The sequence below is a fragment of the Ovis aries genome, chromosome 2, assembly GCF_016772045.2.
Source record: "Ovis aries strain OAR_USU_Benz2616 breed Rambouillet chromosome 2, ARS-UI_Ramb_v3.0, whole genome shotgun sequence".
In the NCBI taxonomy this organism is placed as follows: domain Eukaryota; kingdom Metazoa; phylum Chordata; class Mammalia; order Artiodactyla; family Bovidae; genus Ovis; species Ovis aries.
In genome coordinates this window covers 852,656-878,843 of record NC_056055.1, presented here as the reverse complement: position 1 = coordinate 878,843, position 26,188 = coordinate 852,656, and the positions used below count along the sequence as shown (strand labels likewise).

Genomic DNA, 26,188 nt, shown 5'->3' with positions numbered 1-26,188 from the left:
TGGGGTCTCCAGCAGGGAACTGATCACGTGCCCCGTCTCCTGTCTTCCTGGGGCTTGGGGAGCTCCCTCTCTCTCTGCTGACCTGGGGATGCACTTGGCCCTGGGCCAGGCTGGCCTCTCCTCCCCAGGGGGGTGAGTGATGGACCCAGTCAGCCGTGACCGGGGCCGTGGTCTCTGCAGGACACCCATGCCAGCCAGGACCTTGACTGTAGCCTGAGGCTCACCTGAAACGGATTTCTGCTTTAGACAGCCTGCTGGGATGAAGTCAAGCTTTTATTAATACAGCTCAAATGCATTTCAGAAGCACCATAGGAACATTTTTTAAGTACATGCATGCTGGTGGTTTATTTTTCCAAAATGGTGGCGGACCAAGCACCTCCTCCCACCGCTAACAGCCCTGCGGTATCTAGAGCCCTCAGCTCCAGCCCGCTGTGGGCAGAGGGGAGACCTCAGGCACCGAGGAAGCTTCCAGGGGGCCCAAGATACCGCTGCTTGGGAGCAGGACCTGGGTCCCTGCTCGGCTGGGACACAGCTTGGCTTTGGCAGATGCGCCCTGGGTAGCTGCAGCAGGCAGGCCATAGGAAGCCCCCCTCCTTCGTGTCATTAATGAGTCAGGAAATAGTTGTAAAAAGACAACACCACACAGGCGGCTGACCCTGGAACCAGAGGCAGCTCTGGCCTCATCCAGGTTCCAGACGCCAGGACTCGTGGCTCCTTCTGCCCCCTGCCCTCCCGGGCCCCCCGCTCTGTCCTGTGATTCAGCCTCTCTGCCTGGCGACACCCTGGCCTCCTCCCTGAAGGCCTCAGTGAAGGGGACGAGCCTCGCTCACAAGCAGGGCCCTGAGGACTGTGCCAACACATGTGTGTGTGCCCCCCGGACCCCCGAGGTGGCAGGCGGGGGCCCAGGAAGGCTCTGCGCCACCCAGCAACGCCAGGGCTGGAGGAGGGCGGGTCCCTGCCTGGGGAACGCAGGCCTCTTGTTTAAGAGGCAGCCAGCTGCACAGAGCCTCCGCACACACGTTCCAGGTGACAAACTCAAGTGTCAGCCGGACAAACACAGGCCCCCTGTCTCTGGAGCTGCTTCTCGTCAGGCTGACAAACTGGGTGACAGTTGGAAGGTCCTCGCCCATGTGCCAATCCCCACTGGCACACGGGCTCTTCCGGGGCGCGGGCCACAGGAGGGCGCTGCCGTGGATGCCGTGGTGAAGGCCTGGGGGCCGCGGCCCTGGGCAGAGCTAGCGGGTCGCCCCCAGCTCCAGCTGGGCCTGGTCCCTGCCATCCCCTGCGTGCTCCTAGGGAGGTGCTGGGGCCCCCAGCGCCCGGCGTGTCAGATCTCCCAACTCAGCGTCCAGGCTTAACGAGCATCTCAATCACGCCAGTGACGTGTCCTTTGGAGTGCACGAGAGCGTGCAGTTCGGGGTGAATTCCAGCTGAAAGCAGCGGGACAGCCGTGGAGCTGACGCTTAGGCAGTCGCTCTGGGCTTCCCACGTGTTTACTGTGTCTCTGCGGGCTGACTGCTCCCTGGGATTCCTCCTTGGACTTGAACTGGTAACTGCACACCACGTGTCGCCTGTCAGTGGGCGAGAGAACGCCTTTGGTGTGTAAAACAGCATCATCGCTAACTTCCGACCTCTCTAAGTTCGTAAGTCCAGGGATTCATGGTTTTTTTTTTGGCTGTTGTTCAGTTGCTCAGTTGTGTCTGAGTCTTTGCAGCCCCATGGACTGCAGCACGCCAGACTTCCCTGTCCATCACCAGCTCCCGGAGTTTACTCAGATTCAAGTCCATCGAGTTGGTGATGCCGTCCAACCACCTCATCCTCTGTCGTCCCCTTCTCCTCCTGCCCTCAATCTTTCCCAGCATCAGGGTCTTTTCAAATGAGCCAGCTCTTCTCATCAGGTGGCCAAAGTATTGGAGTTTCAGCTTCAGCATCAGTCCTTCCAGTGAACACCCAGGACTGATCTCCTTTAGGATGGACTGGTTGGATCTCCTTGCAGTCCAAGGGATTCTCGAGTCTTTTCCAACGCCACAGTTTGAAAACAATTGTTCAGCGCTCAGCTTTCTTTATAGTCCAACTCTCATATGCATACATGACTACTGGAAAAACCATAGCCTTGACTGGATGAACCTTTGTTGGCAAAGTGGTGTCTCTGCCTTTTGATATTTAATTTTATTTAATTTAATCTTTCCTTATTTGGAGTTAATGTGGAAAGGCAGGAATCACGCTTGTCCCTTTTGATCAGATGCCACCTGCCGGCAGACAATTCAGGGAAGCCCAGAGATGGCTCAGCCCAGCAGTTACTCCCGTGACTGAATCAGAACCGGCAGGAAGTTTAGGTAAGACTGTGTCAGTTGTTTCAGGACTTAATTCTCGGCTCCCCTTCCTGGCTCGGACGCAGGGTCAGTTAACCCTGCAGATTTGATTAGTTCCTCTCTTCTGGACACTGTTGCCTTTTCCCCTTTGCTTTTCAGCTCCCTCAGGGGTAGGGAGGAGGAGGCACCGACCTGAAGAACTTTCCCCACAGACCCTGGGTGGACACTGTCCCCAGGCTCTCCTTGCCCTTGCCCGGTGTCCTTCAGGCGCCTGTGTTGATGGGGGCTTGTCCCAGTCCGGTGGCCGCTGGGTGACCAGCTCCGTTAGGAGAGGGGTGGCGTCTGGATGCTCAGCCCTGGGGGAGCCGGGACCAGGCTGGGGGGAGGCAGTGGGAGCCTCTGGAGCTCGGCGGCGCACAGGCAGCCCTCTGGCTCACTGGTCAGGCCAGCGGTGGGAGCTTAGCCAGTGATGATGGCCCCCTTTCTGACCGCTCTCTGGGTGGATTTTCACTTGGAAAGGGAAGAGCCTCCTGGAGATCCGGCCACAGGAAAGCAGCCGCTCGTGCTGGGGGTGCACATCCGGGGAGCCTGCGATCGGCGCTCTGCAGCCGTCGCCACAATCGGGACAACGAGCCTCAGCGCCCCCTGCGTCCCCCCCGGCAGCTGGACATGCCTGCGTCTGTTCACCAGGGACTCCGGCTTTGTTTTCCTTTCCTGGAATGTCTTTGTCTGGTTTTCGTATCACAGAGGGAGTGCAGGGCACAGCCTCCCGTCCGGCTCTGGGGAGAGCTCCTGTGAGTGGAGGGGCTTAGCAGTGCCTAAACGTCTGGTCCTGCTTCCCAGGGAAGCCCCGGCTGCGCTCGCCGTGGCTTTGTGAGAGGGTTTTAAACCGTGACTTCAGGTTCTTCAGTAAACACAGGCCTGTCAGGGCTGTTCCTTCCCCAGTGAGCCTGGGGAGCAGGGAGCTTGGGCACATCACACGGGAGGGTTGGCCCTCGTCATCGTCTCAACACCGAGGGTCTGTGGGGACCAGGTCTCTCGTTCCCAAAGTCAGAAGTGCTTTTTTCCTGATCAGTCTGCCTAGAGGCTTTTCAGTTTCATTGATCTTTGCCAAAACCCAGCTTTTGGATTCTCTGATTTTTCTTTTTGGATTCTCTGATTTTCTGTCCTCCTTTTGCTGCCCCCTTCTCTGGTTTCATCGTCCGCAAGCTTGATGCTCCGGGTTCCCAGTGTCTGTCCCTGGGCCTCAGTGTCCTGGAGGCTGGGCTCTCCCCAGGCGCGGCGCGCCTCCTCTCTCGGGCAGCGGCATGGGGCGGTTCTGGGCTTGCCTCCTGAGTTTACTCCGGCGGGACCCCGTCCACTGCTGACCGACGTACAGGATCTTGACGGTAGCTGTTCCATGTATTTGGTCAGCTTTTTGGCTGTTTCAGGCAGAGTAAGTCTGGGCCCTGTTTGCCCACCTTCTTCAGAAGTCCTCATTGTTTTTGTAATTTTATAAAAACATTCATTAAAATTTTCCTCACCCGTGTCTTACAAAGCAAGTAATCAGATAATGCACTCACAAGCCCGAGTCGAGAGTTTATAAAACTGAGGCTCACTCAGCCCTGCTGTCCCCGTCTGCCTGTGGGTGCTGTCATGCTGGGCGGGGCCTGCAGCCCCGGGGGAGACGAGCAGGTGCAGGATCTTGGGGGATTAAACCAGTGCAGGTCCTGCCTCCCTCACGAGGCCTCTCGCTGGGGTCTCAGCTCCAGCCCAGCTCTGCAGAGCCCGCCTGTGGACAGTGGCCTGGGGTGCCCACCACCCCTCTGGCTAGAAAGGCAGACTCGCATGGCTGAGACACAGCAACGCCTTTCCTCTGTCTGGCCCTTTAAGGCAGCAGCACTCTACCAGCGACCCAGGACCCAGGCCTGTCCACCCTGAATCTGTGGCTCTAGGTTGAGCCAGGGGACAAGGGTGGGCCGGGGCAAGAGGGCGATGACGGTGAGGGGCCAGGGCTTCAGCTGCCCTTGGGACTCATCACGGTTGCCTGGAGGGCACTGGGTGCCCTCCGCGCCTGGTACGCACGCTCTGGGGCTGCTGCTCAGGGCCTCTGTGCCCGGGAAGACCCAGCCTCTGGGGCACCTCCCGCTTCCCTGGAGCCCAGGCTGGACGGCGGCTTCTGGCCGCTGCCCTCGCTGCGTTCTTCTCTCCGGGCGCCATGCCTCACAGGGGCCCCTGGCTCCCTCACTTGGGGAGCAGAGAGGCTGTTGTCCGTGCCCTCAGTCGCCCAATGCTTCCTGCCCTGTCCCCCTTGGCTTAGACCCCGCTGTGGGCTGCAGTGGACACCGTCATGGGTTAATCGAGGTGGTGGTTGTTCAGTCCTGTCCGATTCTGTGACCCCACGGGTTACAGCACGCCTGGCTTCCCTGTCCTTCACCATCTCCCAGAGTCTGCTTAAATTCATGTTCACTGAGTCGGTGATGCCTTCCAACCATCCCATCCTCCATCACCTCCTTCTCCTCCTGCCCTCAAACTGCCAGCATCCAGGTCTTCTCCAGTGAGTCAGATCTTTGCATCAGATGGTTAAAAGCTTGAATCTCCTTCTGACAAGGGTTTTGTGCATCTCTGAGTTACCCCGTGTAATCATCGTGGCAAGTGGTGAACAGCCTCAGCGCTGTGACCCATAGATCCTGGCTGGATTGCTTGGAAGCCAAGTGCTGGACCCAGGGTTTCCTCCCAGGATGAGGCGGCGGGTTGGTGTGGGTCCTGGGTAGTTCTAGGGTGACGGGAGAGGCGGTATAGGGGCTGACGGGTGGAAATGGGGGATCCCCCATCCTCAGGGTGGGTCCTCTGCATCTGGGCTCCAGGAATCAGCCCTGTTTCTGAGGTTCTTGCCCAGGATGCCAGCAGCATCTCCCACCACCGGGCGCCAGCCTGACGGTACCTGTGGGTGCACCCTGCCCTCTGCCCGGAGGCACCCCTCCTGCTCGACAGCCGTGTGCGAACGGCTGGGGTCCTTGGGAGCTTGCTGGCCGCCTTCTCTCAGGGCCTGCTGTCCTTGCGGGTGGAGGTTGGCCGGAGGCACAGCAGTTACTGGCCAGGTTGGGGGTACCCTGTCTCCCCAGGAGGCGACAGCGAGAGCTGTGAATGCTGCCCTCACCTCCTGTTCACCTTTCCTTCACATCTGCCGCCGCCGCCGCTGCTGAGTCGTTTCTGTCGTGTCCGACTCTGTGCGACCCCATAGACGGCAGCCCACCAGGCTCCCCCGTCCCTGGGATTCTCCAGCAAGAACACTGGAATGGGTTGCCATTTCCTTCTCCAGTGCATGAAAGTGAAAAGTGAAAGGGAAGCCGCTCAGTCGTGTCTGACTCTTCGCAACCCCATGGACTTTCCTTTACTAGGCGCTTTAAAATATTTTTATGTGAGCTATACGTGTTCATGGTAGAAAAATGTGAACATAGAGACAGAAACACCAAAATAAGTGGCTCGCCTTTCTATTATTCGAGGAGAGTGTCAGCACAGTCGTGTGAGTGCAGCCGGGCAGGAAGCCGTGGTGCCGTCTGTGCGTCTGTCCATGCCGGCAGCTCTGTCCGTCCGTCTCGTGGGTCACCTGCCATCTGTGCGTCTGGGTCCACGCCGGCAGTTCTGTCCATCCCTCCGTCTGCATGTTGTCGTCTGTCCGGCTACGTATCAGTCTCCCGTATCTGCTCCCCCACCTACCGGCCATCTGTCTGCCGACATCAGATGGGGCTCTGTGTCCAGCTCTCCACGCCCACTGCATGCGGCGGCCCTGTGCCTGCAGTAATCAGAGGCCTGCGCCGTTTGTTAATGGCACTCAGTGTTTATTTTTGGAATTGCCGACTTCATTGAACCAAATTCTTTCTGCGGGTCGTTTCTTTGTTTCCACTCTTCTGCTGTTGCACACCTACCTCAGAAGGCCTCCGTGCGCCTCGTGGGTTACCTCCCTGCTGACTCTGGGGCACGCATGTAACCTGCTGACTTCAGGGCACGTATGTAATCCGCAGGCCTCGTGGGTTATCTCCCTGCTGACTCTGGGGCACTCGTGTAATCTGTTGACTCTGGGGCACGCGTGTAATCTGCAGGCCTCGTGGGTTATCTCCCTGCTGACTTCAGGGCCCGTGTGTAATCTGCTGACTCTGGGGCACGCGTGTAATCTGCAGGCCTCGTGGGTTATCTCCCTGCTGACTTCGGGGCCCGTGTGTAAGCTGCTTGGTCTGAGTCAGTGACAGGGCTGCGTGTTGTGGGCTGCTCCTGCTCCAGCTCCTCCCTGGACACAGTACATGTTTCCGTGAGGACAGGTGTCCCCTGTTTGCACCACGGCTCACCTCCCACTGATCCAACAAGCTCAGGCCGGGCCAAGCGTGTGTCTGCGGAGGGAGCAGGTTCCTGTGGCAACTGGTGGGGAGCGTGGTCCCCAGGATGCCTCTCACTGACCTTGGAGACGCGGTGTGCACAGGCATGTCTCCTCGCTCGTAGCCCTGCTTTGACGACCGTCACTGGCTCTCTCTCCGGAGGCTTTGGTCTCAGCACATCCCAAGAGCCGCGCCCTTCCCTGGGCTCCCTGCCTCACGTTGGGTCTCAGCTGCCCCAGCTGCGGCCCGTCTCCTGCGGGGTCTGAGGTCTCTGGCCCGAGGTTGGGCGTTCCTGCTGGGCTGCTGGTCACCTCAGGGCCCTGAGCTGTGGGGAGGGAGGAGCTGGGAGAGTTTCAGGCTGATTCTGGTCATTCTTGGAATTGTGAGCGCTCGCCACCGGGAAACCTTGCCCCAGCAGATGCAGGGTTAGCGTCCAGCCAGGCCCGGGCCACAGCGTGGCCACCACTGGATCCGTGGTTTCCTGAGCTTCCTTTTCCAGTTGCCTGTTGAGCATCTGTTGTTGGCTCATCAGCGCGGATGGGGCTCAGGACAGAGCACACAGCTCGTGTCTGGAGGGGGGCATCCCCCACGTGGCATTTCTCCGTGACCAGATGTCGTTCAGCACTGTGACGGGGGAGGTTTTAAACAGCAGAGTCACCAACAAAGGGCACGAAAATGCAAGCAACGTGGCACCAGATAGGCCCTGGAAAGGACACTCGCTCACACGCCTCACCTCTGGGCTCCCGGACGACAGCTGCTCAAGGACAGGAGGCGCACAGGTGGGCGTCAGCAAGTGGGGCCTTCTCAAGGCGGGAGTCTGGGGACGACGGGCACACGGTGTCCTCCATGCTCCAGGCGGAGGCACTGTGCCCTCAAGGCCTGGGGACCTGCTGCCCCCGTCAAAGTCCCCCTCGCGCCCCCAGGCCCTCCTAGGGGTCAGGGTGTCTTGGCTTACGTGGCGGGTTAGGAACCAGGCAGTACGGCAGGACTCCTGCAGTCTCCACCTGACCCTCAAGGGAGAAAGTATCTTGCCGTTGAGGTTCCATCAGGTTCAGAGTCGCTAAATTTAATTCTTCTCTGAGACAGGCCAGGAGGACCCTTCAGGGTGGAGCTGTTGCAGGCGTGGATGTGGGCACGGCTGCCTTCGGTTTGGTCTCCTGGGCAGGGAGAGGGAGCTAGAAGAGCCACGGTTTTAATGACGGAGGCCGAGCTTGGGGGGACAGACACACGCCGGGGGCAGGGACAGCGCGGCTAGCCCTGTGGCCTTGCAGGATGTGGCCTGGGGCGGTGGCCTGTGGGCGTGGCCTGTGGGGTGTGGCCTGCAGGGCATAGTTGGGGGCGGTGGCCTGTGGGCGTGGCCTGTGGGGTGTGGCCTGCAGGGCGCAGTCTTCAAGGGCGTGGCCTGTGGGTGTGGCATGCAGGGCATAGTTGGGGGCGTGGCCTGTGGGCGTGGCCCGCCCCTGCGGGCTCTTATCCGAGCTTTCCGCATGCGCTCTCTGGAAGGCAGGTCCACACCAGCCCGGGCGTCCTGGGTGTGGAGAAGGGGATGCACCTGCATCTCCTGACACGGCCTGCACGGTGGATGCTCTGCCGTGAGATCTATTGTTCTGGTCACATCTGGGTTCTTTTCCTTACAGACAGGAAGGTGACTGTGCCTGGGGAGTTCTTGGGAGGGAGCTGGGATACTGGGGCTCTTGCAGGGTTGGCCAGTTACCGTGGGCCCTGCCTTTAATTGGAGCAGACACGTGTGATGCAGACAGGAGATACTGCTAGGCTAGTTTTCTATGCATTTTACACAGGCAGCTTTCTCCGAGGGGCCAAACCCAAATGCTTAGGAGACACCTACAGCCCACTTGTGAGTCAGCAGGTGGAGGGTGTCCCCCTGGTTCTGGGACCAGGAAGCCCTCTGTGAGTGAGTTCCTGCACTTCCCCACTTTGCTAAAATGCCTTTTCTGCACAGCTCTGATGTATTTGTTGAGAAGTAAGGATGTGAATGAAAGCTCAGAGTTACTTTAAACAAATGAAAGAGATGGGAAGACTTTGCCTCGGCACTGTTTGGATTGCTATTTTCCCTTTTCACAGGATAAAGGGAGAGCGGGCACAGCGCTTGGGCGGGAGTAACCTTTATGCAGAGAGAGACAGGACTGGTGCAGGAGAGTGAGCCGTCCCCTGGGAACTCGGGCTGCCTTATTTACAGCACGGGGTGAATTCGTGCTTCCCTTCCTGGTTGCAGCTTCCTTTAGGGGAAGAGCCTGGATTAGACTTGTCACTTCCTGCAGTGGACGGTATTTCTAAAATTCCAGCTGAGCAACTCTTTAGCTTTTAAAAATAGCCGTTGAAGTGGGTGCAGTTGGTCATCATTGCTGCTTATTCCGACATGCGGGATGTCTGCACTGGCGTGGCGTCAAGGGCCCGTTGTTAGTCCTGAGTGTTTTCCTCTTGTGCGTGTTACCGCGTTGTGTCGCCCCCACCTGCCCGTCCATCCGTCCATCCACCCATCCATTCACGCATCCTTCCTTACCCAGCCGTGCACTCATCTGCCCCTCCATCCATCCGTCCATCTGCCCATCTGTTTGTCCCTCCACCGCCCCCCCCCCCAACGTTTTGGTGTCCTTGGTGAGTATCAGGTACGTGTGCTGAGCTGAGTAGACCCCACTGCTGTGAGACACACTCCATGTTGTAGTCAGCTCCTCTATCTCAATGCAGATCTGTCCCTGGTCCTTCCCCTCTCCACCCTGACTCCCCCTGGTTCACGGGTGGGATTGGAAGCCCAGCGGAAGGTTATAGAAAGGAGACAGCCAGGGAAGAGATCCTAGACCCAGGTCTCTTTCCTCCTAAGCTCGGATGCACTGACTTTAAAGTCCGGCTTCCTCAATATTTTCCTTAGCCCGAGAGAAGCCCTGTTCTCATTTTCTGCAGTTTCTCAGAGCTCTGTGTCTGGTGGCCATGCCCAACTAGGTCTGGGGAGAAGGAAACCCAACAGGAAATGATCGGAGTGATTATTTTCTCAGTTCTTTTCAGGATCCTGGAGCTGAGATAACCTAGTTCTTTGTATACAGTTGGTGCTGCATTAAAGCTTCTCGATTTGTCACTAAGAAGGACTGTGAGACCGTGAGAAGTCTGAACATCAGTGCACTGGGAGAGCTAGGCCAGCATTCCTGCCAAGGAGAGGCCAGCGCGACGGGTCAGGCTGGCATCGTGGTCCCTGGAGCGAGACTAGAGGGTCCCTGGGCTGAGACTGGAGGTCCCCTGAGTGAGTCTGGAGGGTCCCCTGAGGCTGGATGGTCCCCGGGGTTAGACTGGAGGGTACCCGGATGAGAGTGGAGGTCCCCGGGCTGAGACTGGAGGTCGCCTGAGTAAGTCTGGAGGGTCCCCTGAGGCTGGGGGGTCCCCGGGCTGAGACTGGAGGGTCCTCGGGTGAGAATGGAGGTCCCCGGGTGAGTCTGGAGGCCCCTGACTGAGACTGGAGCCAGGCTCCGGGAGGGACCGCCTCGCCTAGGGCCGACCTCTGTGTCCGGCACACGGCTCCCTTGCGTGCCCCTCCCTCAGAGCCCTTCCCGACGACTCACTGCAGACCCAGCCCTTCTGCGTCCTCTTGGGTTTATTTAGCCCCACACTTCTGTCGTCCGGTGCTATTTTCTGATTGATGAGATGACCTCTTTGCTCCCTAAAGTGTGTCCTCATTCAGTAATTGTCTGGGGTTGCGTGTCCTGTTTTCCTGAAGACTTAAGTTCTTTGTGTGCAGGAAGCCGCCTGGGTGAGATGTTCCCGAAGGCTCTGGGTGGAGGGTAACTGCTTGGTGCCAGGATTTGTTGATTCCGTGTTCGGTCCGTTTCCTCCGTGGTGTTAACTGCAACAGCAGGCGGAGGTCAGCCTGTATGGTGGAACCAGAGATCCCCTTCCCGGGCCTGGTCCGGGCTGGGGCCCGTGACTGTCCGATTGCCGGTCAGCCAAGTGTTGGGTGAGCATCCGGCGGGATAACACGATGGATCTGTTTACTTTGCTGAACTCAAAGGCGCATCTGGCTGCCTCTGTAGGAACGGCCTCACCCGTTCATGTGTGTGAGGGGTCATGCTTGTCATAGCCAGCAGGCTGCGTCTCACGCCCCGGTGCCTGTGCTGGTCAGTGTTCCGGGCCATCCTGCCTGGGACACAGTTCCCAGATGCTGGGTCAAGTGTTATCCTAGAGGTTTCTGTGAAAATGCTTTCAGAGGAGATGGATATGTACGTCAGGACCTTTGGGAGACCTGGAGTGCCCTCCACAGTGCAGGGGGGCCTTCTCCCGAGAGCTGAAGGACTTCAGGGAAGAGACGCCAGCTGGGCCTGGGGGCAGACAGTGGCCCTTCCCCGAGCGTCCAGCCCCCCGGCCTGCCTGCAGACTGTGGACCTGCCGGCCTCACTCCACAATAAGTCTGCCCTTAGCGATGATCAGTCTCAGCCTCTCTCCACACACGTGCACACACACACTCTGATGGCTTCAGGTTGTATTGCTGGGGGCTGGCAGGCTGGGCCAGGAAGGAGGGTCTTAGGGACACAGGGTCAGCGTGGAGGATGAGGCCTGACGCCCTCCTGGGCTGCCTGGTTGGGCTGGGTGGTTTCAGGCCGGTGAACTCCCTTCTCTGCGCCTCTCCTCTGAGTGTGAGATGCAGGCTCTCCCACGTGCAGCAGGCGTGGCCCGTCCCTGACCGCAGGCATCCCTCTGTGAGCTGTACCCCCTCCCCCGGCCCCCCTCCTCCCCAGCACGTCAGCAGCCAGTCTCTCGCTCTGCTGGGCCCTCTCTCACGGGAGCGGTGTGGCCCCGTCCCCTTACTCAGTGATGAGCAAACTGCGGATGGGAGAGGTCAAGGCTCGGTCCAGCAGAAAGCGGGGCGGAGATTCGGACCTGGATGCCTGTGCTTCCCCTGGGCAGTGACCCCGCCTGCTGCCAGACTGGGACACCGGGGGACCCCCTCAGCCTGGCTGTCGGGGGCCCCGAGGCTGTCAGAGGCGTGTCCGTGGACACGTATGGTCCCCGCTCACAGATTCCTTCCCCCTCCCACGCGAGGCCTGGATGAGCCCCCGGACGGGGCTCCTCTGGCGCTGAAGCCACACAGCCCCGCCCGCAGCCCAGGAGGGCCCCAAGGCCGGCACCCAGCCCCGCGTCTTCAGCCTCGCAGACTCGGGCTTCCAGAGACCCGAGCAGACGCCCGAGACCCTGCCGGGCGCCGCGGCGAGCTCCTCCCGCGGGGAGACGCCTCCCCCGCCCCTGTTTTCGCGGCAGGAGGACCCTCCGGCCCGGCAGAGCGGCAGAGCGAGCCGCTTCCCACGCCTGGGCGGAGCCGGCGCGGCTCTGCTGGGAACCGGCGTGCGCGCTGCTCGCTGGGCCGTTGCTAATCAGGAGGACGTCGGGCCGCCGTGTTTGCTCTGACTCGCTGAGCTGGGCAGCCCGGATTTCACGGTCGTGCAGGCCGCTGCTCCGGCGCGCCATGTGCCGGGGAGACGGGCGGGGCGGCCCTTCCCCTGACCACACGCTGTCCTCGGCTTCACCCTGCTGGGGGGCTTCCTGGGACGCGAAGGCGCGACCCTGGGGAAGTCTCTGGTAGACGGCGCCGGCCAGTTTGGGTCTGGAAAACAGGCGAAATGCTGATTTCATTTTTAAACAGCCGTGGGAGGAGCTTGGGCGAAACCCAGAGGACGGACGCGGTGCACCAGCAGACGCGCTCTGCTCCTCTGTGGGGGGGGCGGGGGCGGTTAGGGTTCGCGTTTGCACGAGGCCTGGGCACGGTCGGCAGTGAGACCCCGACGGTTCATCTCCTGGGCCGTCACCACACCCCCTCCAGACCGCGCGCCGGTGGCTGGCCGGCCCTTTCACTGTCCTGTGAACCTTCATTTACTTTAAAAAATAAATTAATTGATTTGTGTTTGGCTGTGCTGGGTCTTTAGTTGCGGTGTGCGGACCTCTCGCTGCGACGGCGACTCCCCTTGTGGATGGCGGTGTTCCGGGCGTCTGCGCTTCGGCTTCTGCGGCTCCCAGAATCTGGAGCGCAGGAGGCGCGGCGCGCGGGCTTCTCCCGACCAGGGACTGAACTCGTGTCTCCAGCCTTGGCAGGTGGACTCTTCACCACTGAGCCACCAGGGAGGCCTCTTGCATCTTTTTAAATGGTTGAAAACAGAAGAGTGATGTTTCCCGACGACGTAGTTGCAGACCCTGGTGCGTGAACGCAGGTGTGCGTGTGCCTCGGCTCTGTGGCTGGACGGGGAGTGGCGGGGTCGCCATGGCGACCACGTGCGCCTTCACCCGAGCATCTTTCTGCTTCGCCTCTCGGGGGACAGTCAGGCACACCCGTCCTGTGGGGCCTGGCCGTGAAAGTGCCCAGCGCGGGCTCTGCAAGGGGCAGCAGGGGACCCTGCTCTGCCAGAAGGAGGTGGCTTCCTCAGCCCGGCCGGTGCGCCTTCATCCGGGGCCTCCCCGCGTCCCGGGGCCGGAGGAGCTTGGTCTGGGGGAGGGGGTCGGTCCCTGCGAGTGCTCACTGGGGGCCCAGTGACAGTGACCCCACGGAGATTTGTAACAAATGACACAACCAGCTGAGGGCACAGGCAAGTCTGATGATGGAGCTGGTCCAAATCTGAGCAGTGAGCTCCGTGCTGGCTCGGGGGCGGCTGCGGAGGTTGCAAAGCTGGAGTATCCACTCCTGGACTGTTTTTTTAGTTGCCGAGGGCTGCTCCCAGAGCCCGCATCTCTAGAACAGCCCGAGGTCGTCAGGATCAGTGATGTTTTCAGGGTGAGGGACGCGATTGCTACGCCGTGGTCCTCTCAGGCTGGCAGGTGGAGACCGGGGTCCTCCCCACGCTGTGAGCTCTCCTCTCCCCCCATTTGCTGAAGCGCTCTCCGCTCCTCCTGGCTGCTCTTTCTAGCAGCTGGAACGCTAAGGCCAATCCGCAGAAGCACGTTTGCGCGCATCCTTCCGGTGAGTGAATCAGGGCCTGAAGTCAGTTTTCTTTTGAAGTAGTCCTGTCCTGTGCTTTGAATCATTTTTTTCAGTGTTTTTAAAAAGTCTCTGTCAGAGCAAAACCGTGGCTTTTTGCCTTGCTCTCTATTCATAGATATTAGCCGGTGAACCAAACTTGGCTGAATTGGTTGGTTTTCTCCTTCAGGACCCTGAGCTGGCGTTCCTCTCTCTGCTGAAGGGGCTGCCGTCTTGTCGGAGCTCCGAGCCCCGTGTTAGCCTGGAGTCCTCGGGTGGAGGCCTTGCAGGAGGACCTGTCGGTCAGGAGATGGTGGTGGCTTGGGAGCCGTCCTGGGTCCTTCCAGGAGGCTGTGCACCCATCAGCAGAGCTGAGGGAGCCCCCCAACCCACCGCTCCCCGAGCGAGTTCTGTGCCCGTGAGCTGAGAGAGGGCCCCTTGTTTCCTGAGCTTTAAATTCTGGATGGGGAGACGACAGAAATGGGGCTCAGCATGCCACGTCGGGCATGCATGTCCCGCCCCTGCCCACGTGGCCTTTTCCTGGGAGCTTCGGTTCTGGATGGAGAGCGGACACGGCGGGAAACTTGGAGCTCTTCCTGGGGATGGAGGGACCCGCCCTGGTCACCCCCAGGGGCCTGCACATTGCCCACCCCTGGGAGGGCTCCAGGGGGCTGTCCTCTGGGTGACGGTTAGTGGAGACTCCGACACCTGCCCTCCTGGTGGGAACCACCAGCCCTCAGGGAGCACGATTCCACTGGGGCCGTGCCCCCTGGCCCTGTGGATTCCGTTGGGGAAGGGACTGCATGTCCTCCAGTGCCCTGGACTTGTCCCGCCATCTGCACAGCTGACCCTGCAAGGCCTCTTTGTCCCCCAGAAACACCGGCGCTCTTCCTGCAGACAGACACTGCTCCCATGTCAGACAAGGCTCTCTGTGTTTTGCAGAAATCTGCACGGCGGGGGGAGGAAAAAGCAGACCCTGGAGCCTGGCCTTTTGCCCTGCTGGCTGGACACCCTTGACCTCTGTGACTCTGAGCCTGTCTGCTTCAGGGTTGGCCGTGGGTCACCTTGTGCCACAGCGAGAGGGACAAGGGTCGGAGCCTGGGTAGCCAGGACTCTCCGGCTTGGGACGGCTCCATCTCTGAAAGTGAAGCGGTCTTTAACAGGTGTGGGGCTGAGAGGTGTGCCCTGGGCGCGTGGGAGGGACCGCCCTTCTCGTGGTGCAGGGGACACTGAAACGCCCCTTGCCTGCGTGGGCCCTGTCCCCTCAGAGGCGGCGTGTCCAGCCCCCCTTCAGCAGGACTGTCCCCCGTGACGGGGCCACGTCTTTCTGCCCTTGCCCGCCTTTCTCAGCGCTTGTCTGCCTGCAGCCTCTGCCCAGCTCTGTCCCTAACCTGCGTGCACTTCACCAGCAGATGCTGCGTTCGCTCCACTGACCTCACTGCTGTTTCTGTTGGTTTGTCTATTTTACTTGAATTTTTTTGGCTGTGCTGCAAGGCTTGTGGGAGCTTAGCTCCCAGACCAGGGATGAAACCTGTTTTCTCAACAGTAAAAGCTGGAGTCCTAACTACTGGACCACCAGGGACTCCCCTTTGTGGTTTTAAGTTTGAGTAATTTGGGTGCAGAGGGGACTGGGCGCCTGCTGCACCCGTCGATAACACGCTTCTGGGGCAATTAGCGAGTCCTTGACACAGATCTGGCCCAGGGAGACGTCTAAGGCCAGGAGGACGCGCTTGGCTACACGGGGTGGAGCTTTGGAACTGCTTCCCCGGGCCACGCACCGAAGCCTGCTGCCATGCCCAGGGCCAGGGGCGCACCCGTGCAGGGGCAGGGGACCTGTGCTCGGAGGGTGTGCCTGCCGCCACGGTCCACAGGCCACCCTGACCTTCTCCTCCCATGTGCTGCCCTCTCCCGGCTCTGGGGGTCCCTGCCCCCCGCCCGGGTGGTGCAGCCACCCTCAGCCACCTGGTCCCCAGGCTCTCGCATGTCAGCCTCAGGCTCCTGGGGCCCTGGTTGCTCCGCATCCTTCTGGGGGCAGAGCCCAGGTCTGGACCCCGAGGGCCATCTCCCAAGGGCCGCCTCCCGAGACACTGGGCAGATTCTGAGGCTGGGCTCCCGTGGCACACGGGATATGTGGCCCATGAGTGTTTGTGGATTGATGGGCGCTTAGCAAGTGCATAGATGTCAGCAGTCAGGACGCGTGTTTATCCTTCAGCCTAGCAGCAACTCCTCTAAGAGTCAGCCCTATGAAGACATCAGTGACGATGTGAGTCTCTGAGCCTGCTGGGAAGTGATGGGCCAGTCATGAAGGGATGGGCCAGTGGGGACCAATGGGCCAGTGGGAAGCGATGGGCCAGTGGGAAGCGATGGGCCAGTGGGGAACCGATGGGTCCGTGGGGACGGGTGGATCGGTGGGGACCGGTGGGTCAGTGGGGACCGGTGGGTCAGTGGGGACCAATGGGTCCGTGGGGACGGGTGGATCGGTGGGGACCGGTGGGCCAGTGGGGACTGATGGGCCAATGGGGACCGATGGGTCCGTTGGGACGGATGGGTCAGTGGTGACCGGTGGGTCAGTGGGGAACCACTGGGCCAGTGGGGACCGGTGGGTCAGTGGGGAACCGATGGGTCCGTTGGGACGGGTGGGTCAGTGGTGACCGGTGGGTCAGTGGGGAACCACTGGGCCAGTGGGGACCAGTGGGTCGGTGGGGACCGATGGGCCGGTGGGGACGGGTGGGTCGGTGCAGTGCTGAGGACGGCTCGGAGTGGGGGGAGGGAGGAGGGGGTGCTGGGCACAGGTCGCGGTCACTCCCTGAAAGGACGTGGGGGCGTGTCCAGAGCTCTGAGGTTTGTCCTTTGAAGAAAAGTGTGTTCTCAGCGAGCAGCCTTCTCTGCCAGAAAGGGAGGGAAGTAGACACATGTTCTTGTTTGCATCTTCAAAGGGCATCAGTGGAAGGCTGAGGAAGTGCAGTCTCCAAAAGGGAGGAGGTGAGGACAGAGCGGGGTCTCGGGATGTACCGCCTCTGATCACGAACGGCAAACACTTTCACCCTTTCTGTGACGGAGGAAACGGAAACAGGCGTTAATGCTGGCTGTGGGACTGCCCTGGTGGCCCAGAGGGTCAGAATCCTGCTGCCAGGGCGGGCACACGGGGCTGACCCCTGGTTTGGGGCGATTCCACATGCTGCGGACAGCCACGGCCACTTCGGCTCAGCTGCTGAAGCCCAAGGGCTCTCCTGCAGGACTGCAGAGCTTTGCCCCCGCTGCTGAAGCCGAGCCCCTCAGCAGGAGACGCCCTCGCATGGGAAGCCTGAGCTCCAAACCAGTGTGAGCCCCCGCTCCCTGCAGCTGGAGAAGGGTCGCCCCCATCGCAGCCAAAACTGAACAGTTAAATTAATTAGAAATGATAAAGCTGGTTATGCACTGCACCGGGAGCGGCCGCCCTGCACGGTCCACTTACGGGGCTGTGGGCTGCAGGCCTGGTCGGGGGGCTGCATGTGGCCTGGGCCTCAGGAAGGCTGTGGGCAGCATGGGCCTGCTGGGCTGGGCAGTCACAGACGAGTCGGATCCCAGGTCCGGTTTGCAGACTCAACCGGGCCCTCGGGGCTCAGCTTGGAGGAGTCGGGTCTGGCCACGTGTTGCCGGCAGAGGAGGTGGAATCAGCGCTGTGACTTGTCTGGAGGACGCTGGGGCCTCCTGAGGCTGCCCGGGGGTCGGGGCCTGGGGCAGGGCCGCCGCGGGCCGCACTGAGCTTCTGGCCGACGGAACCCGGTGACTAGGGTGCCTCTTCGGCTCGCTGACGTCGAGAGAAACACTGGCACCTCGGGGAAGGCTGGGGTCCCGGAGAGCTGCTCTGTCTGCCCCCAGCTCCTCCCCAGGGAGCCGCCCGTGCTGGCCTGAACATGAGTGTGAATTACTGTTTATTAAAGCGCAAGGCTGTCTGTGCAGGGGTAGGGGGCTCCTAGGGAGCGTGTCGGTGGTGACAGGGTCGTCACGGAGCCTGAGCTTGGGAGCGGGTCCGTGCTGGCCGTGGCTGCCCAGGTCCTGAGAACCTGACCCAAAACCCACAGGCAGTGTGCGTCACTTGCTGCCCAGTGTGGACACAGGCGGCTTCAGGGATTCAAACACTTTCCCAGAAGGCTCTTATCCTGCCGTGAACTAGAACCTGTTCTGTCATCAGTTACAGCTATAGAACCGATGAGATTCCTGCCAAGGTTTTGAGCACTGCGTGAGCTCAGCCAGTATCCCAGGAGAGCTGCCCCAGAACCCCCGTGAGCCCCTGTGGCTGTCCTAACAAGCACCTGTGACGGGGAGGAGCAAGGCTTAGACTGCAGCCTTCTCTCACTCCCAGCGGCGCGCACCCAAGGTCAAGGCTGGCCCCTTCTGCGGCCGTGGCGGGGCCCTGAGCCGGGCCCCAGTGCTGGAGGCCTGCAGCAGTCCTTGGCCTCCCCCCGAGCCGGTCTGCAAGGACACCAGCTGCCTTGGAGCAGGGCCACCTCAGTGACCTCACTTTAACTCGGTCACCCCTGTAAGGACGCCTTCTCCAAATAAGGTCAAGCCTCAGGCCCCAGGAGTCTGGCGTCAGCCTGTGGATTTGGGGGGACACGGTCCAAGCCGTAATCACCCCTGTAGGACTGAGTGGAAGAGGTAAAACCAGTGAGTGAGGAATTTTCATGTTTCTAAGACTCTTTGGTAAAGAAAGGGGTCTTTGTGTCTCATTTCCAGGGACTCTCTTGCTTGTTCAATTGATACATTTTTAATTCAGGCTGGAGAAGGGTGGGAACAGGCAGCTTAGCAGACCTGCTGTCCCTCACGCGGCCCCGGGCCCGACTCCGGCCGCTCTGCGTTCGCATCTGGTGCCGCCCGCTGGCTCCCAGCTGGGGCCCTGGTCTCTCGGGTCCTTGGTCTAGCCTCTGTTCTGCTCATGCATTTATTTCACGTGCTGAGAGGTACGCGTGAAATAGCCTCATTTCCCAGTTCGCTTGGTGAGTGAGCTCTGTGACTCTGAGTATCGAGGCCAGACCCCTTCCTGGAGCAGCGAGGTCCAGCTCGGACGTTACAGGAGGAACCACGAGTCTCCACGCCTGCCCGCAGGCGACGCCCTTCTCCAGTCCCTGCAAATATGTCCTGCTGGTTGTCTTAACACAGACCTGAGCGTTCCCATGGGCTGCTGGGGGCGGGTGGATGAGTCTAAAGGGACCTCTTATCTCTCCAGCTGAGCTGTTCAAGATCCTACAAGGCGATGCTGCTCAAGCGCTGCAGTGTGCCAGCAAATTCGGAAAGCTCAGCAGTGCCCACGGGACTGGGAAAGAGCTGGAAAGGGTCGATCTTCATTCCAGTCCCAAGGAGAGGCCAGGCCGAAGAATGTTCAAATTGCCATACAGCTGCACTCATTTCACATGCTGGCAAGATTACGCCCAACCTCCTTCAGGCTACCGATGGCTGAGTCATGTTATGTATGGCAAAAACCAACACAATATTTTAAAGCAATTATCCTTAAATTAAAAATAAATAAAATCCTTCAAGCCAGGCTTCAGCAGTACATAACTGAGAACTTCCAGATGTTTGGCTGGGTTAAGAACAGGCAGAAGAATCAGAGATCAAATTGCCAACATTCGCTGGATCATAGAGAAATCAAGGTAATTCCAGAAAAACATCTGCTTCATTGCCTGCGTGAAAGCCTTTGACTGTGTAGATCACAACACGCTGTGGAAGATCCTTAAAGAGATGGGACCAGACCACATTGCCTGACTCCTGAGAAACCTGCATGCAGGTCAAGAAGCAGCAGCTAGAACCTTCCATGAGGCAACAGACTGGTTCACAATTGGGAGAGGAGTACAGCGAGGCTGTGTATTGCCACCCTATTTATTACCTTGTAGGCAGAGTACATGTTGCGAAATACCAGGCTCACAGACTCACACCCTGAATCGAGATTGCATGAAATTAAGACGCTTGCTCCTTGGAAGGAAAGCTATGACAAACCTTGACGACATATTAGAAAGCAGAGACATTACTTTGCCGACAAGAGTCCGTACAGTCAAGTATGGTTTTTCCAGTGGACATGTATGGATGTGAGAGTTGGACTGTAAAGGAGGCTGAGTGCCAAAGAATTGATGCTTTTGAACTGTGGTGTTGGAGAAGACTCTTGAGAGTCCCTAGGACTGCAAGAAGATCCAACCAGTCCATCAAAAGGAGGTCAGTCCTGGGTGTTCTTTGGCAGGACTATTGCTGAAGCTGAAGCTCCAATACTTTGTCCACTTGTGAAGAGCCAACTCACTGAAAAAGACGCTGATGCTGGGAAAAACTGAGGGTGGGAGGAGAGAACAGCATCACTGACTCAATGGACATGGATTTGAGTGAACTCCAAGAGATGGTAAAGGAAGGGGAGCCTGACGCGCTGCAGTCCGTGGGGGTCGCAAAGAGTCGGACACGACTTAACGACCGAACGTCTCCCCGTAGTTACCTTTTAAACAAACTGTAATGTGAACAGGTTCGCCTGTTATTCAGACAAATATTTGTGTCTGTATCAGTCTTTTCCCAGAGCTGATTCAGCCAAGGATTGAATTGGGAGACTTGATTTCTTAAATGCCTGATTGCTGTTTGGAAACTGAATGTTTAAAGATGACACAGAAAGTAACACTGGCGGATTTCTCTGTAAATAATCCGTCGCTCGTTTCTTCACAGGGATCTTCGCTTTAACAGAATCAGAGAGATCCAGCCAGGGGCCTTCAAGGGGCTGAGAAACCTGAACACATTGTAAGTCCAAGCATCTCCCTGGGAACTGGTAGGAAAAGGTGCACAGACCATCACCGCTTTCCCCTGTGGGCAGATCCCAAGTGCTTGGGGTCCCCATTGCCCGCGGAGGGTGGGCGTGGCTGAGCGGAGGGTGGGCGTGGCTGAGCGGGAGAGGCCAAGCCTGCCAGAGGGGTTTGCACTGGAGGTGCCTGCCAGAGGGGTTTGCACTGGAGGTGCCTGTGGGTGGCCTTGGTCCTTGTCTGTCTCGACTGGCAGCTGTGAGCCTGTCCATCCTCTGGGTGTGGTGCAGGCCTGTGCTGGCCACGCCTCCCTGGCAACTCACAAGGACGGCCCTCTTCCTCGGCCCTGAGCCCCCATGGATCCCGGCGGGGTGTGGTGCCATCCACCTGTGTCCCGGTGTTTAGACCCTGGGTGGACAGAGGGAAGGGGCCCGACTCCAGGCTTCCGCAGGCTGTGCTGAGCGCCATGCGAAGGGGTTCTGGCTCTCCCCCAGGAGGTGACTGGTCCATGCAGAGCACTGTGCCAGGCCTGGGGGCTGTGAGCCTGGTGGGGACATGTGTGGCTCCGCCCCTCGCTGTGAAAAGGCTCCCTGGAGAGAGACCCCCTTGAGGACGCCCTGCACCTCCACTGGGGCCTCCCAGCTGGCCGAGGGGAGGACAGGAGAGATGCAGGAGAGGGGGAGCCCTCTGAGCAGGAGCAAGGAGATCGCGCCTCCTCGGCGCGCGGAGCTGCTCCTGTGTGCGGGTGTGGACACCGTCCTGCCCGCACCCACACTGCTCCTGGTTGTGTTGGTTTGCATTCAGTGAGTGTCAGTGTTAAGGCCTGTGGCATAATCCTCGTGTGACCTTCTCCAGAGCAGTGGAAACGACCTCCACAACACAATTCAGAAGTGTCGTTGTTTGTTTGTGAAATTCTTACTGAAACGTTTTTTCACAGGCTTCTCAACAATAATCAGATCAAGAGCATCCCTGGCGGGTCGTTTGAAGACTTGGAGAGTCTGAAATACCTGTAAGTATGACCAGCTTCCACACCAGAGTCTGTCGTCTGTGTTTGGACTGTTTAATCTTTGAGCTAAATCCCATATTGTTATGAATTATTGCAAATACATTCAAGTGAAAAAGAGGTTTTGTTTTCAGAAGGTGAGTGAAATTTTGGCTGGAAGTTTTTAAGTGAGTTGTTACCAGGGTCAGGTGCTGCTCTGTGTGATTTCTAGGGTTTATCTGCTAAGCCTTAAGTAAATCGGTTGGATAAAATTAAAAACTGCAGTTCTGAAAATCACTGTCTGGTAACGGTAACCCCTGTTGAGCCGTGCAGCTGCTGCTGTGAGCAGCTGACGCGTGTTTTGTGGGTCTGTGCTTTCAGGGCAGTTTTGGGTTGTCCTCAGCTGTGGGCTGATGGAACCTGGAAATGACGAATCCCTTTGGAATGTCACTAATTCGCGAATAACTTTCCCATCTTCGCCGAGTGATTTCATCTCTTATTTTTGTGTAAACTTTATTTCCGTTTTAAGAATTTATTTGACTTAATGAGTTTATTAGCATTGAAAGCATTTGCTTGTTGAAGTGAGTTTTGCAGTTAGAAAATGACCCACTCGCTTCAGTACTTAACAGGCACTTTTTCTAAAGTTGAAAACTTTAACAAAACCCTGGGCACATTGCTGGTTCTAACAGATCAGAAGTGAGTGTCTTGTGCTTTGAGGAAATTACTCTCAGTTTTAGGATTTTAGAAAACTGTTCAGCTAGAGCCCTTTTAATGAGGGATCTGTGTCAGTGATTTTGGGAAGACGTGTAATTCGTGTGAACCTGAGTGTCTCCGGGCCTGTTACGTTTAGATGAGGGGGTGCTGCTGATCAAGAGCTAACATTAATTCCTCATTAAATGCATTTTCCTCCACAAAGCTTCTTAAAGTGTTGTGTTTACACAGTTTTCTCTATCACTTTAGTAAAAGTGAAGTGAAGTGAAGTCGCTCAGCTGTGTCCAACTCTTTGCGACCCCATGGACTGTAGCCTGCCAGGCTCTGAGGAGCCTCTCAGCCCGTGGAATTTTCCAGGCAAGAGTACTGCAGTAGGTTGCCATTTCCTTCTCCAGGGGATCTCCCCAACCCAGGGATCAAACCCGGGCCTCCCGCACTGCGGGCGGACGCTTTACCGTCTGAGCCACAGGGCAGCCACTATCACTTGAGGGGCAGTATGTTAATTTTTCATTAGCAGCGTTCACACTAAGCCTTGTTGCTCATTTTTAAAATGAGGGAGAGTCCTCCTATTTATTCTTGAGTTTTCGTCTGTTTACTTACGTTCTGGTTTTTTATTTTAAAGCAGTGTAATCTCCTGAAGGGGCTTCCCTGGTAGCTGAACTGGTAAAGAATCCGCCTGCAATGCAGGAGACACTAGTTTGATTTCCTGAGTCCGGAAGATCCCCTGGAGAAGGGTTAGGCTACCCATTCCAGTATTCTTCCTGGAGAATCCCCATGGACAGAGGAGCCTGGTGGGCTACAGTCCATGGGGTCGAAAAGAGTCGGGCACGCCTGAGCGACTCCGCACAGCACGGCACAAGCTCCAGCAGAAAGCAGAAGCAGCGTCTGTCAGCCGGTCGCCAGTGTCTGTAGTGTGTGCGCGAGTGTAGTCTTTTTTATTCTTTAATTTTTAAGCTTTCGGGCGGTTTGAATTACCCAAGAGCAACTTATTATTTACTCTGTGATTACATTTCCTGATAAGCAGTTTGGGATACTCCATTTTTCACTTAAGATAATTATTAGAAATAACATGTTTAATCCTTGTCTGTTGGCGGGATCCCTCCTTAGGTGTCCACGTGCCAGCCTTTCCCTGCCTCCAACCCGAGGGCATCTGAGACACCCACAGCGGCGGGTCCCGGGCTCACCGGGGGTGGGCTGAGAGGTGTTTGGCGATAACAGGAGGAGGTGGGCTAGGGCAGGGCTGCAGCTGTGGAGAGAAGGGGTCCTGTGACCCCACCATCCGGCTCCTGGGGTTCCCGCCTCCTCCCCCAACTTTCTGGAGCTCATCACTAGGGTCCATCTTGACAGGCGCTGACCTAGGAAGCTGGGCAACATGCAGTGTGAATGTTTAAGAAGCTTCCGGAATTGATTATTTTATCCTTAGTTCAGTTCAGTCACTCAGTCATGTCTGACTCTTTGCGACCCCGTGAACCGCAGCACACCAGGCCTCCCTGTCTGTCACCAACTCCCAGAGCTCACTCAAACTCATGTCCATTGTGTCGGTGATGCCATCCAACCATCTCATCCTCTGTCGTCCCCTTCTCCTCCTGCCTTCAATCTTTCCCGGCATCAGGGTCTTTTCAAATGAGTCAGCTCTTTGCATCAGGTGGCCAGAGTATTGGAGTTTCAGCTTCAACATCAGTCCTTCCAGTGAGTATTCAGAACTGATCTCCTTTAGTCAAGGGACTCTCAAGAGTCTTCTCCAACACCACAGTTCAAAAGCATCAATTCTTTGGCGCTCAGCTTTCTTCACAGTCCAACTCTCACATCCATACGTGATCTCAGGAAAAACCGTAGCCTTGACTAGACGGACCTTTGTTGGCAAAGTGATGTCTCTGCTTTTTAGTATGCTGTAGGTTGGTCATAACTTCCCTTCCAAGGAGTAAGCGTCTTTTAATTTCACAGCTGCAGTCACCATCTGCAATGATTTTGGAGCCCCAAAAAATAAAGTCAGCCACTGTTTCCACTGTTTCCCCATCTATTAAGAAGTTGGCTTAAAGCTCAACATTCAGAAAACGAAGATCATGGCATCTAGTCCCATCACTTCATGGGGAAATAGATGGGGAAACAGTGTCAGACTTTATTTTTTTGGGCTCCAAAATCACTGCAGATGGTGATTGCAGCCATGAAATTAAAAGACGCTTACTCCCTGGAAGAAAAGTTATGACCAACCTAGATAGCATATTCAAAAGCAGAGACATTACTCTGCGGACTAAGGTCCGTCTAGTCAAGGCTATTGTTTTTCCTGTGGTCATGTATGGATGTGAGAGTTGGACTGTGAAGAAGGCTGAGCGCCGAAGAATCGATGCTTTTGAACTGTGGTGTTGGAGAGGACCCTTGAGAGTCCCTTGGACTGCAAGGAGATCCAACCAGTCCATTCCGAAGGAGATCAGCCCTGGGATTTCTTTGGAAGGAATGATGCTGAAGTTGAAACTCCAGTACTTTGACCACCTCATGGGAAGAGTTGACTCATTGGAAAAGACTCTAATGCTGGGAGGGATTGGGGGCAGGAGGAGAAGGGGACTACAGAGGATGAGATGGCTGGATGGCGTCACGGACTCGATGAACGTGAGTCTGAGTGAACTCCAGGAGTTGGTGATGAACAGGGAGGCCTGGCGTGCTGCAATTCATGGGGTCGCAAAGAGTTGGACACGACTGAGCGACTGAACTGAACTGTACTGATGGAACCGGATGCCATGATCGTAGTTTTCTGAATGTTGAGTTTTAAGCCAACATTTTCACTCTCCTCTTTCACTTTCATCAAGAGGCTCTTTAGTTCTTCTTCACTTTCTGCCATAAGGGTGGTGTCATCTGCATATCTGAGGTTATTGATATTTCTCCCAGCAACCTTGATTCCAGCTTGTGCTTCCTCCAGCCCAGCGTTTCTCATGATGGACTCTGCATATATGTACATATTTCATCGTTGGTGTTTATTTAATTGGTGAGTGTTCCTTACCTGCTGGAACCCCAGTGACTTCTGGTAAGGAATGAACCTTCCCCTGCACTAAGATTCCCTCATGATGAAATGAACCCTTGAGACAGAACTCATAATCAAAGGGTAAACTCTGATGAAGTAGAGAATTGTTTATGCTTTCTTATTAGCTCATGACCAATACCCAGTTATTCTTAAGAAACGGGATTATCCCTGATGTCTTTACCAACATGCAGTGGTTCAGCTGTTGCTCATGTTCTTTGAAACGATGTCTTTACTCTCATCTTTTTGAAATTTGTGCAAGGTGATGTCAGTGTTGACTTTTGCTTTGCTTTTGATTTGTTTTTGAGAAGTGGGCATAGGAGCCTCCCTTCAGACTTGCCTCCCAGAGGAGTAGCACGCAGACCCAGGCAGGGGCCACCCCGTGTGCAGCCGCATTCCAGAGCCTCTGTGTGTTTGTGGAATTTCAGCGACTGATCCGGAAAGACCGCAGTCCCCAGCCTCTTTGGCACTAGCGACCGGTTTTGTGGAAGACAGTTTTTCCTCGGCTGGGGGTGGGGATGGTTTCAGGAAGGATCCAAGCGCGTCCCGTTTATTGTGCGGTTTATTTCTGCTGTTATTGTGTCAGCTCCACCCCGATCATCAGACGTCTGATCCCAGAGCTTGGGGCCCCCTGCCGCAAGGCACCGCTCTTCCCTCCATCTCACACAGGAAGAAACGGAGGCAGAGAAGCCTGCGTTCTTATTTAAGAGTCAGCGTTCAGTGGCAGCCCAGGCATTCAAATCCCCAACCTGGAGAAACAACGTCCTGTCAGGCTGGCACCAGGCCTCCCATTGGGGGCTTTCTGGCTGGTTTAGGTTCAGGCTTGCAGCTCCTTGTGACGTGGCCTCCGCAGGTTGGTGCCCAGTAAGAGGGGAGGGCGCCTGGGAGGACTGCAGCCCTGGTCCCGCTGGACTCTCCACACAGACAGCGCTCAGGGAGGGCACGTCCTGGGAGTGCAGGACTGAGCCAGAGCGAAGCTGCTTGCCAGGTGGGAGGACAGGGGCAGCCCAGCCAGGGGGTGTGTAGAGCAGGGCCCGCCCGAGTTACTCTGCAGGGAAGTGTGGGATTTGATTTTCTGTCAGGGGTGTGCAGAGCAGGGCCTGCCTGAGTTACTCTGCAGGGAAGT

General features: G+C 57.4%; 1 protein-coding gene across 3 annotated transcripts in view; it reads left to right on the top strand.

The window, feature by feature from the left end:
- The window catches only part of PXDN (peroxidasin), a 64,492-nt gene that overhangs the window by 3,705 nt on the left and 34,599 nt on the right, over positions 1-26,188 (top strand). For all 3 annotated transcript variants that reach the window (XR_003588047.3, XM_027964025.3, XM_027964024.3), the window contains exons 2-3: positions 20,286-20,357; positions 21,294-21,365. Coding sequence is in view for 2 of the 3 variants with exons in the window: in XM_027964025.3 (XP_027819826.2) it covers positions 20,286-20,357; positions 21,294-21,365 (144 nt within the window). In the remaining variant the exon portion in view is untranslated. The remainder of the gene's footprint in view (positions 1-20,285; positions 20,358-21,293; positions 21,366-26,188) is intronic.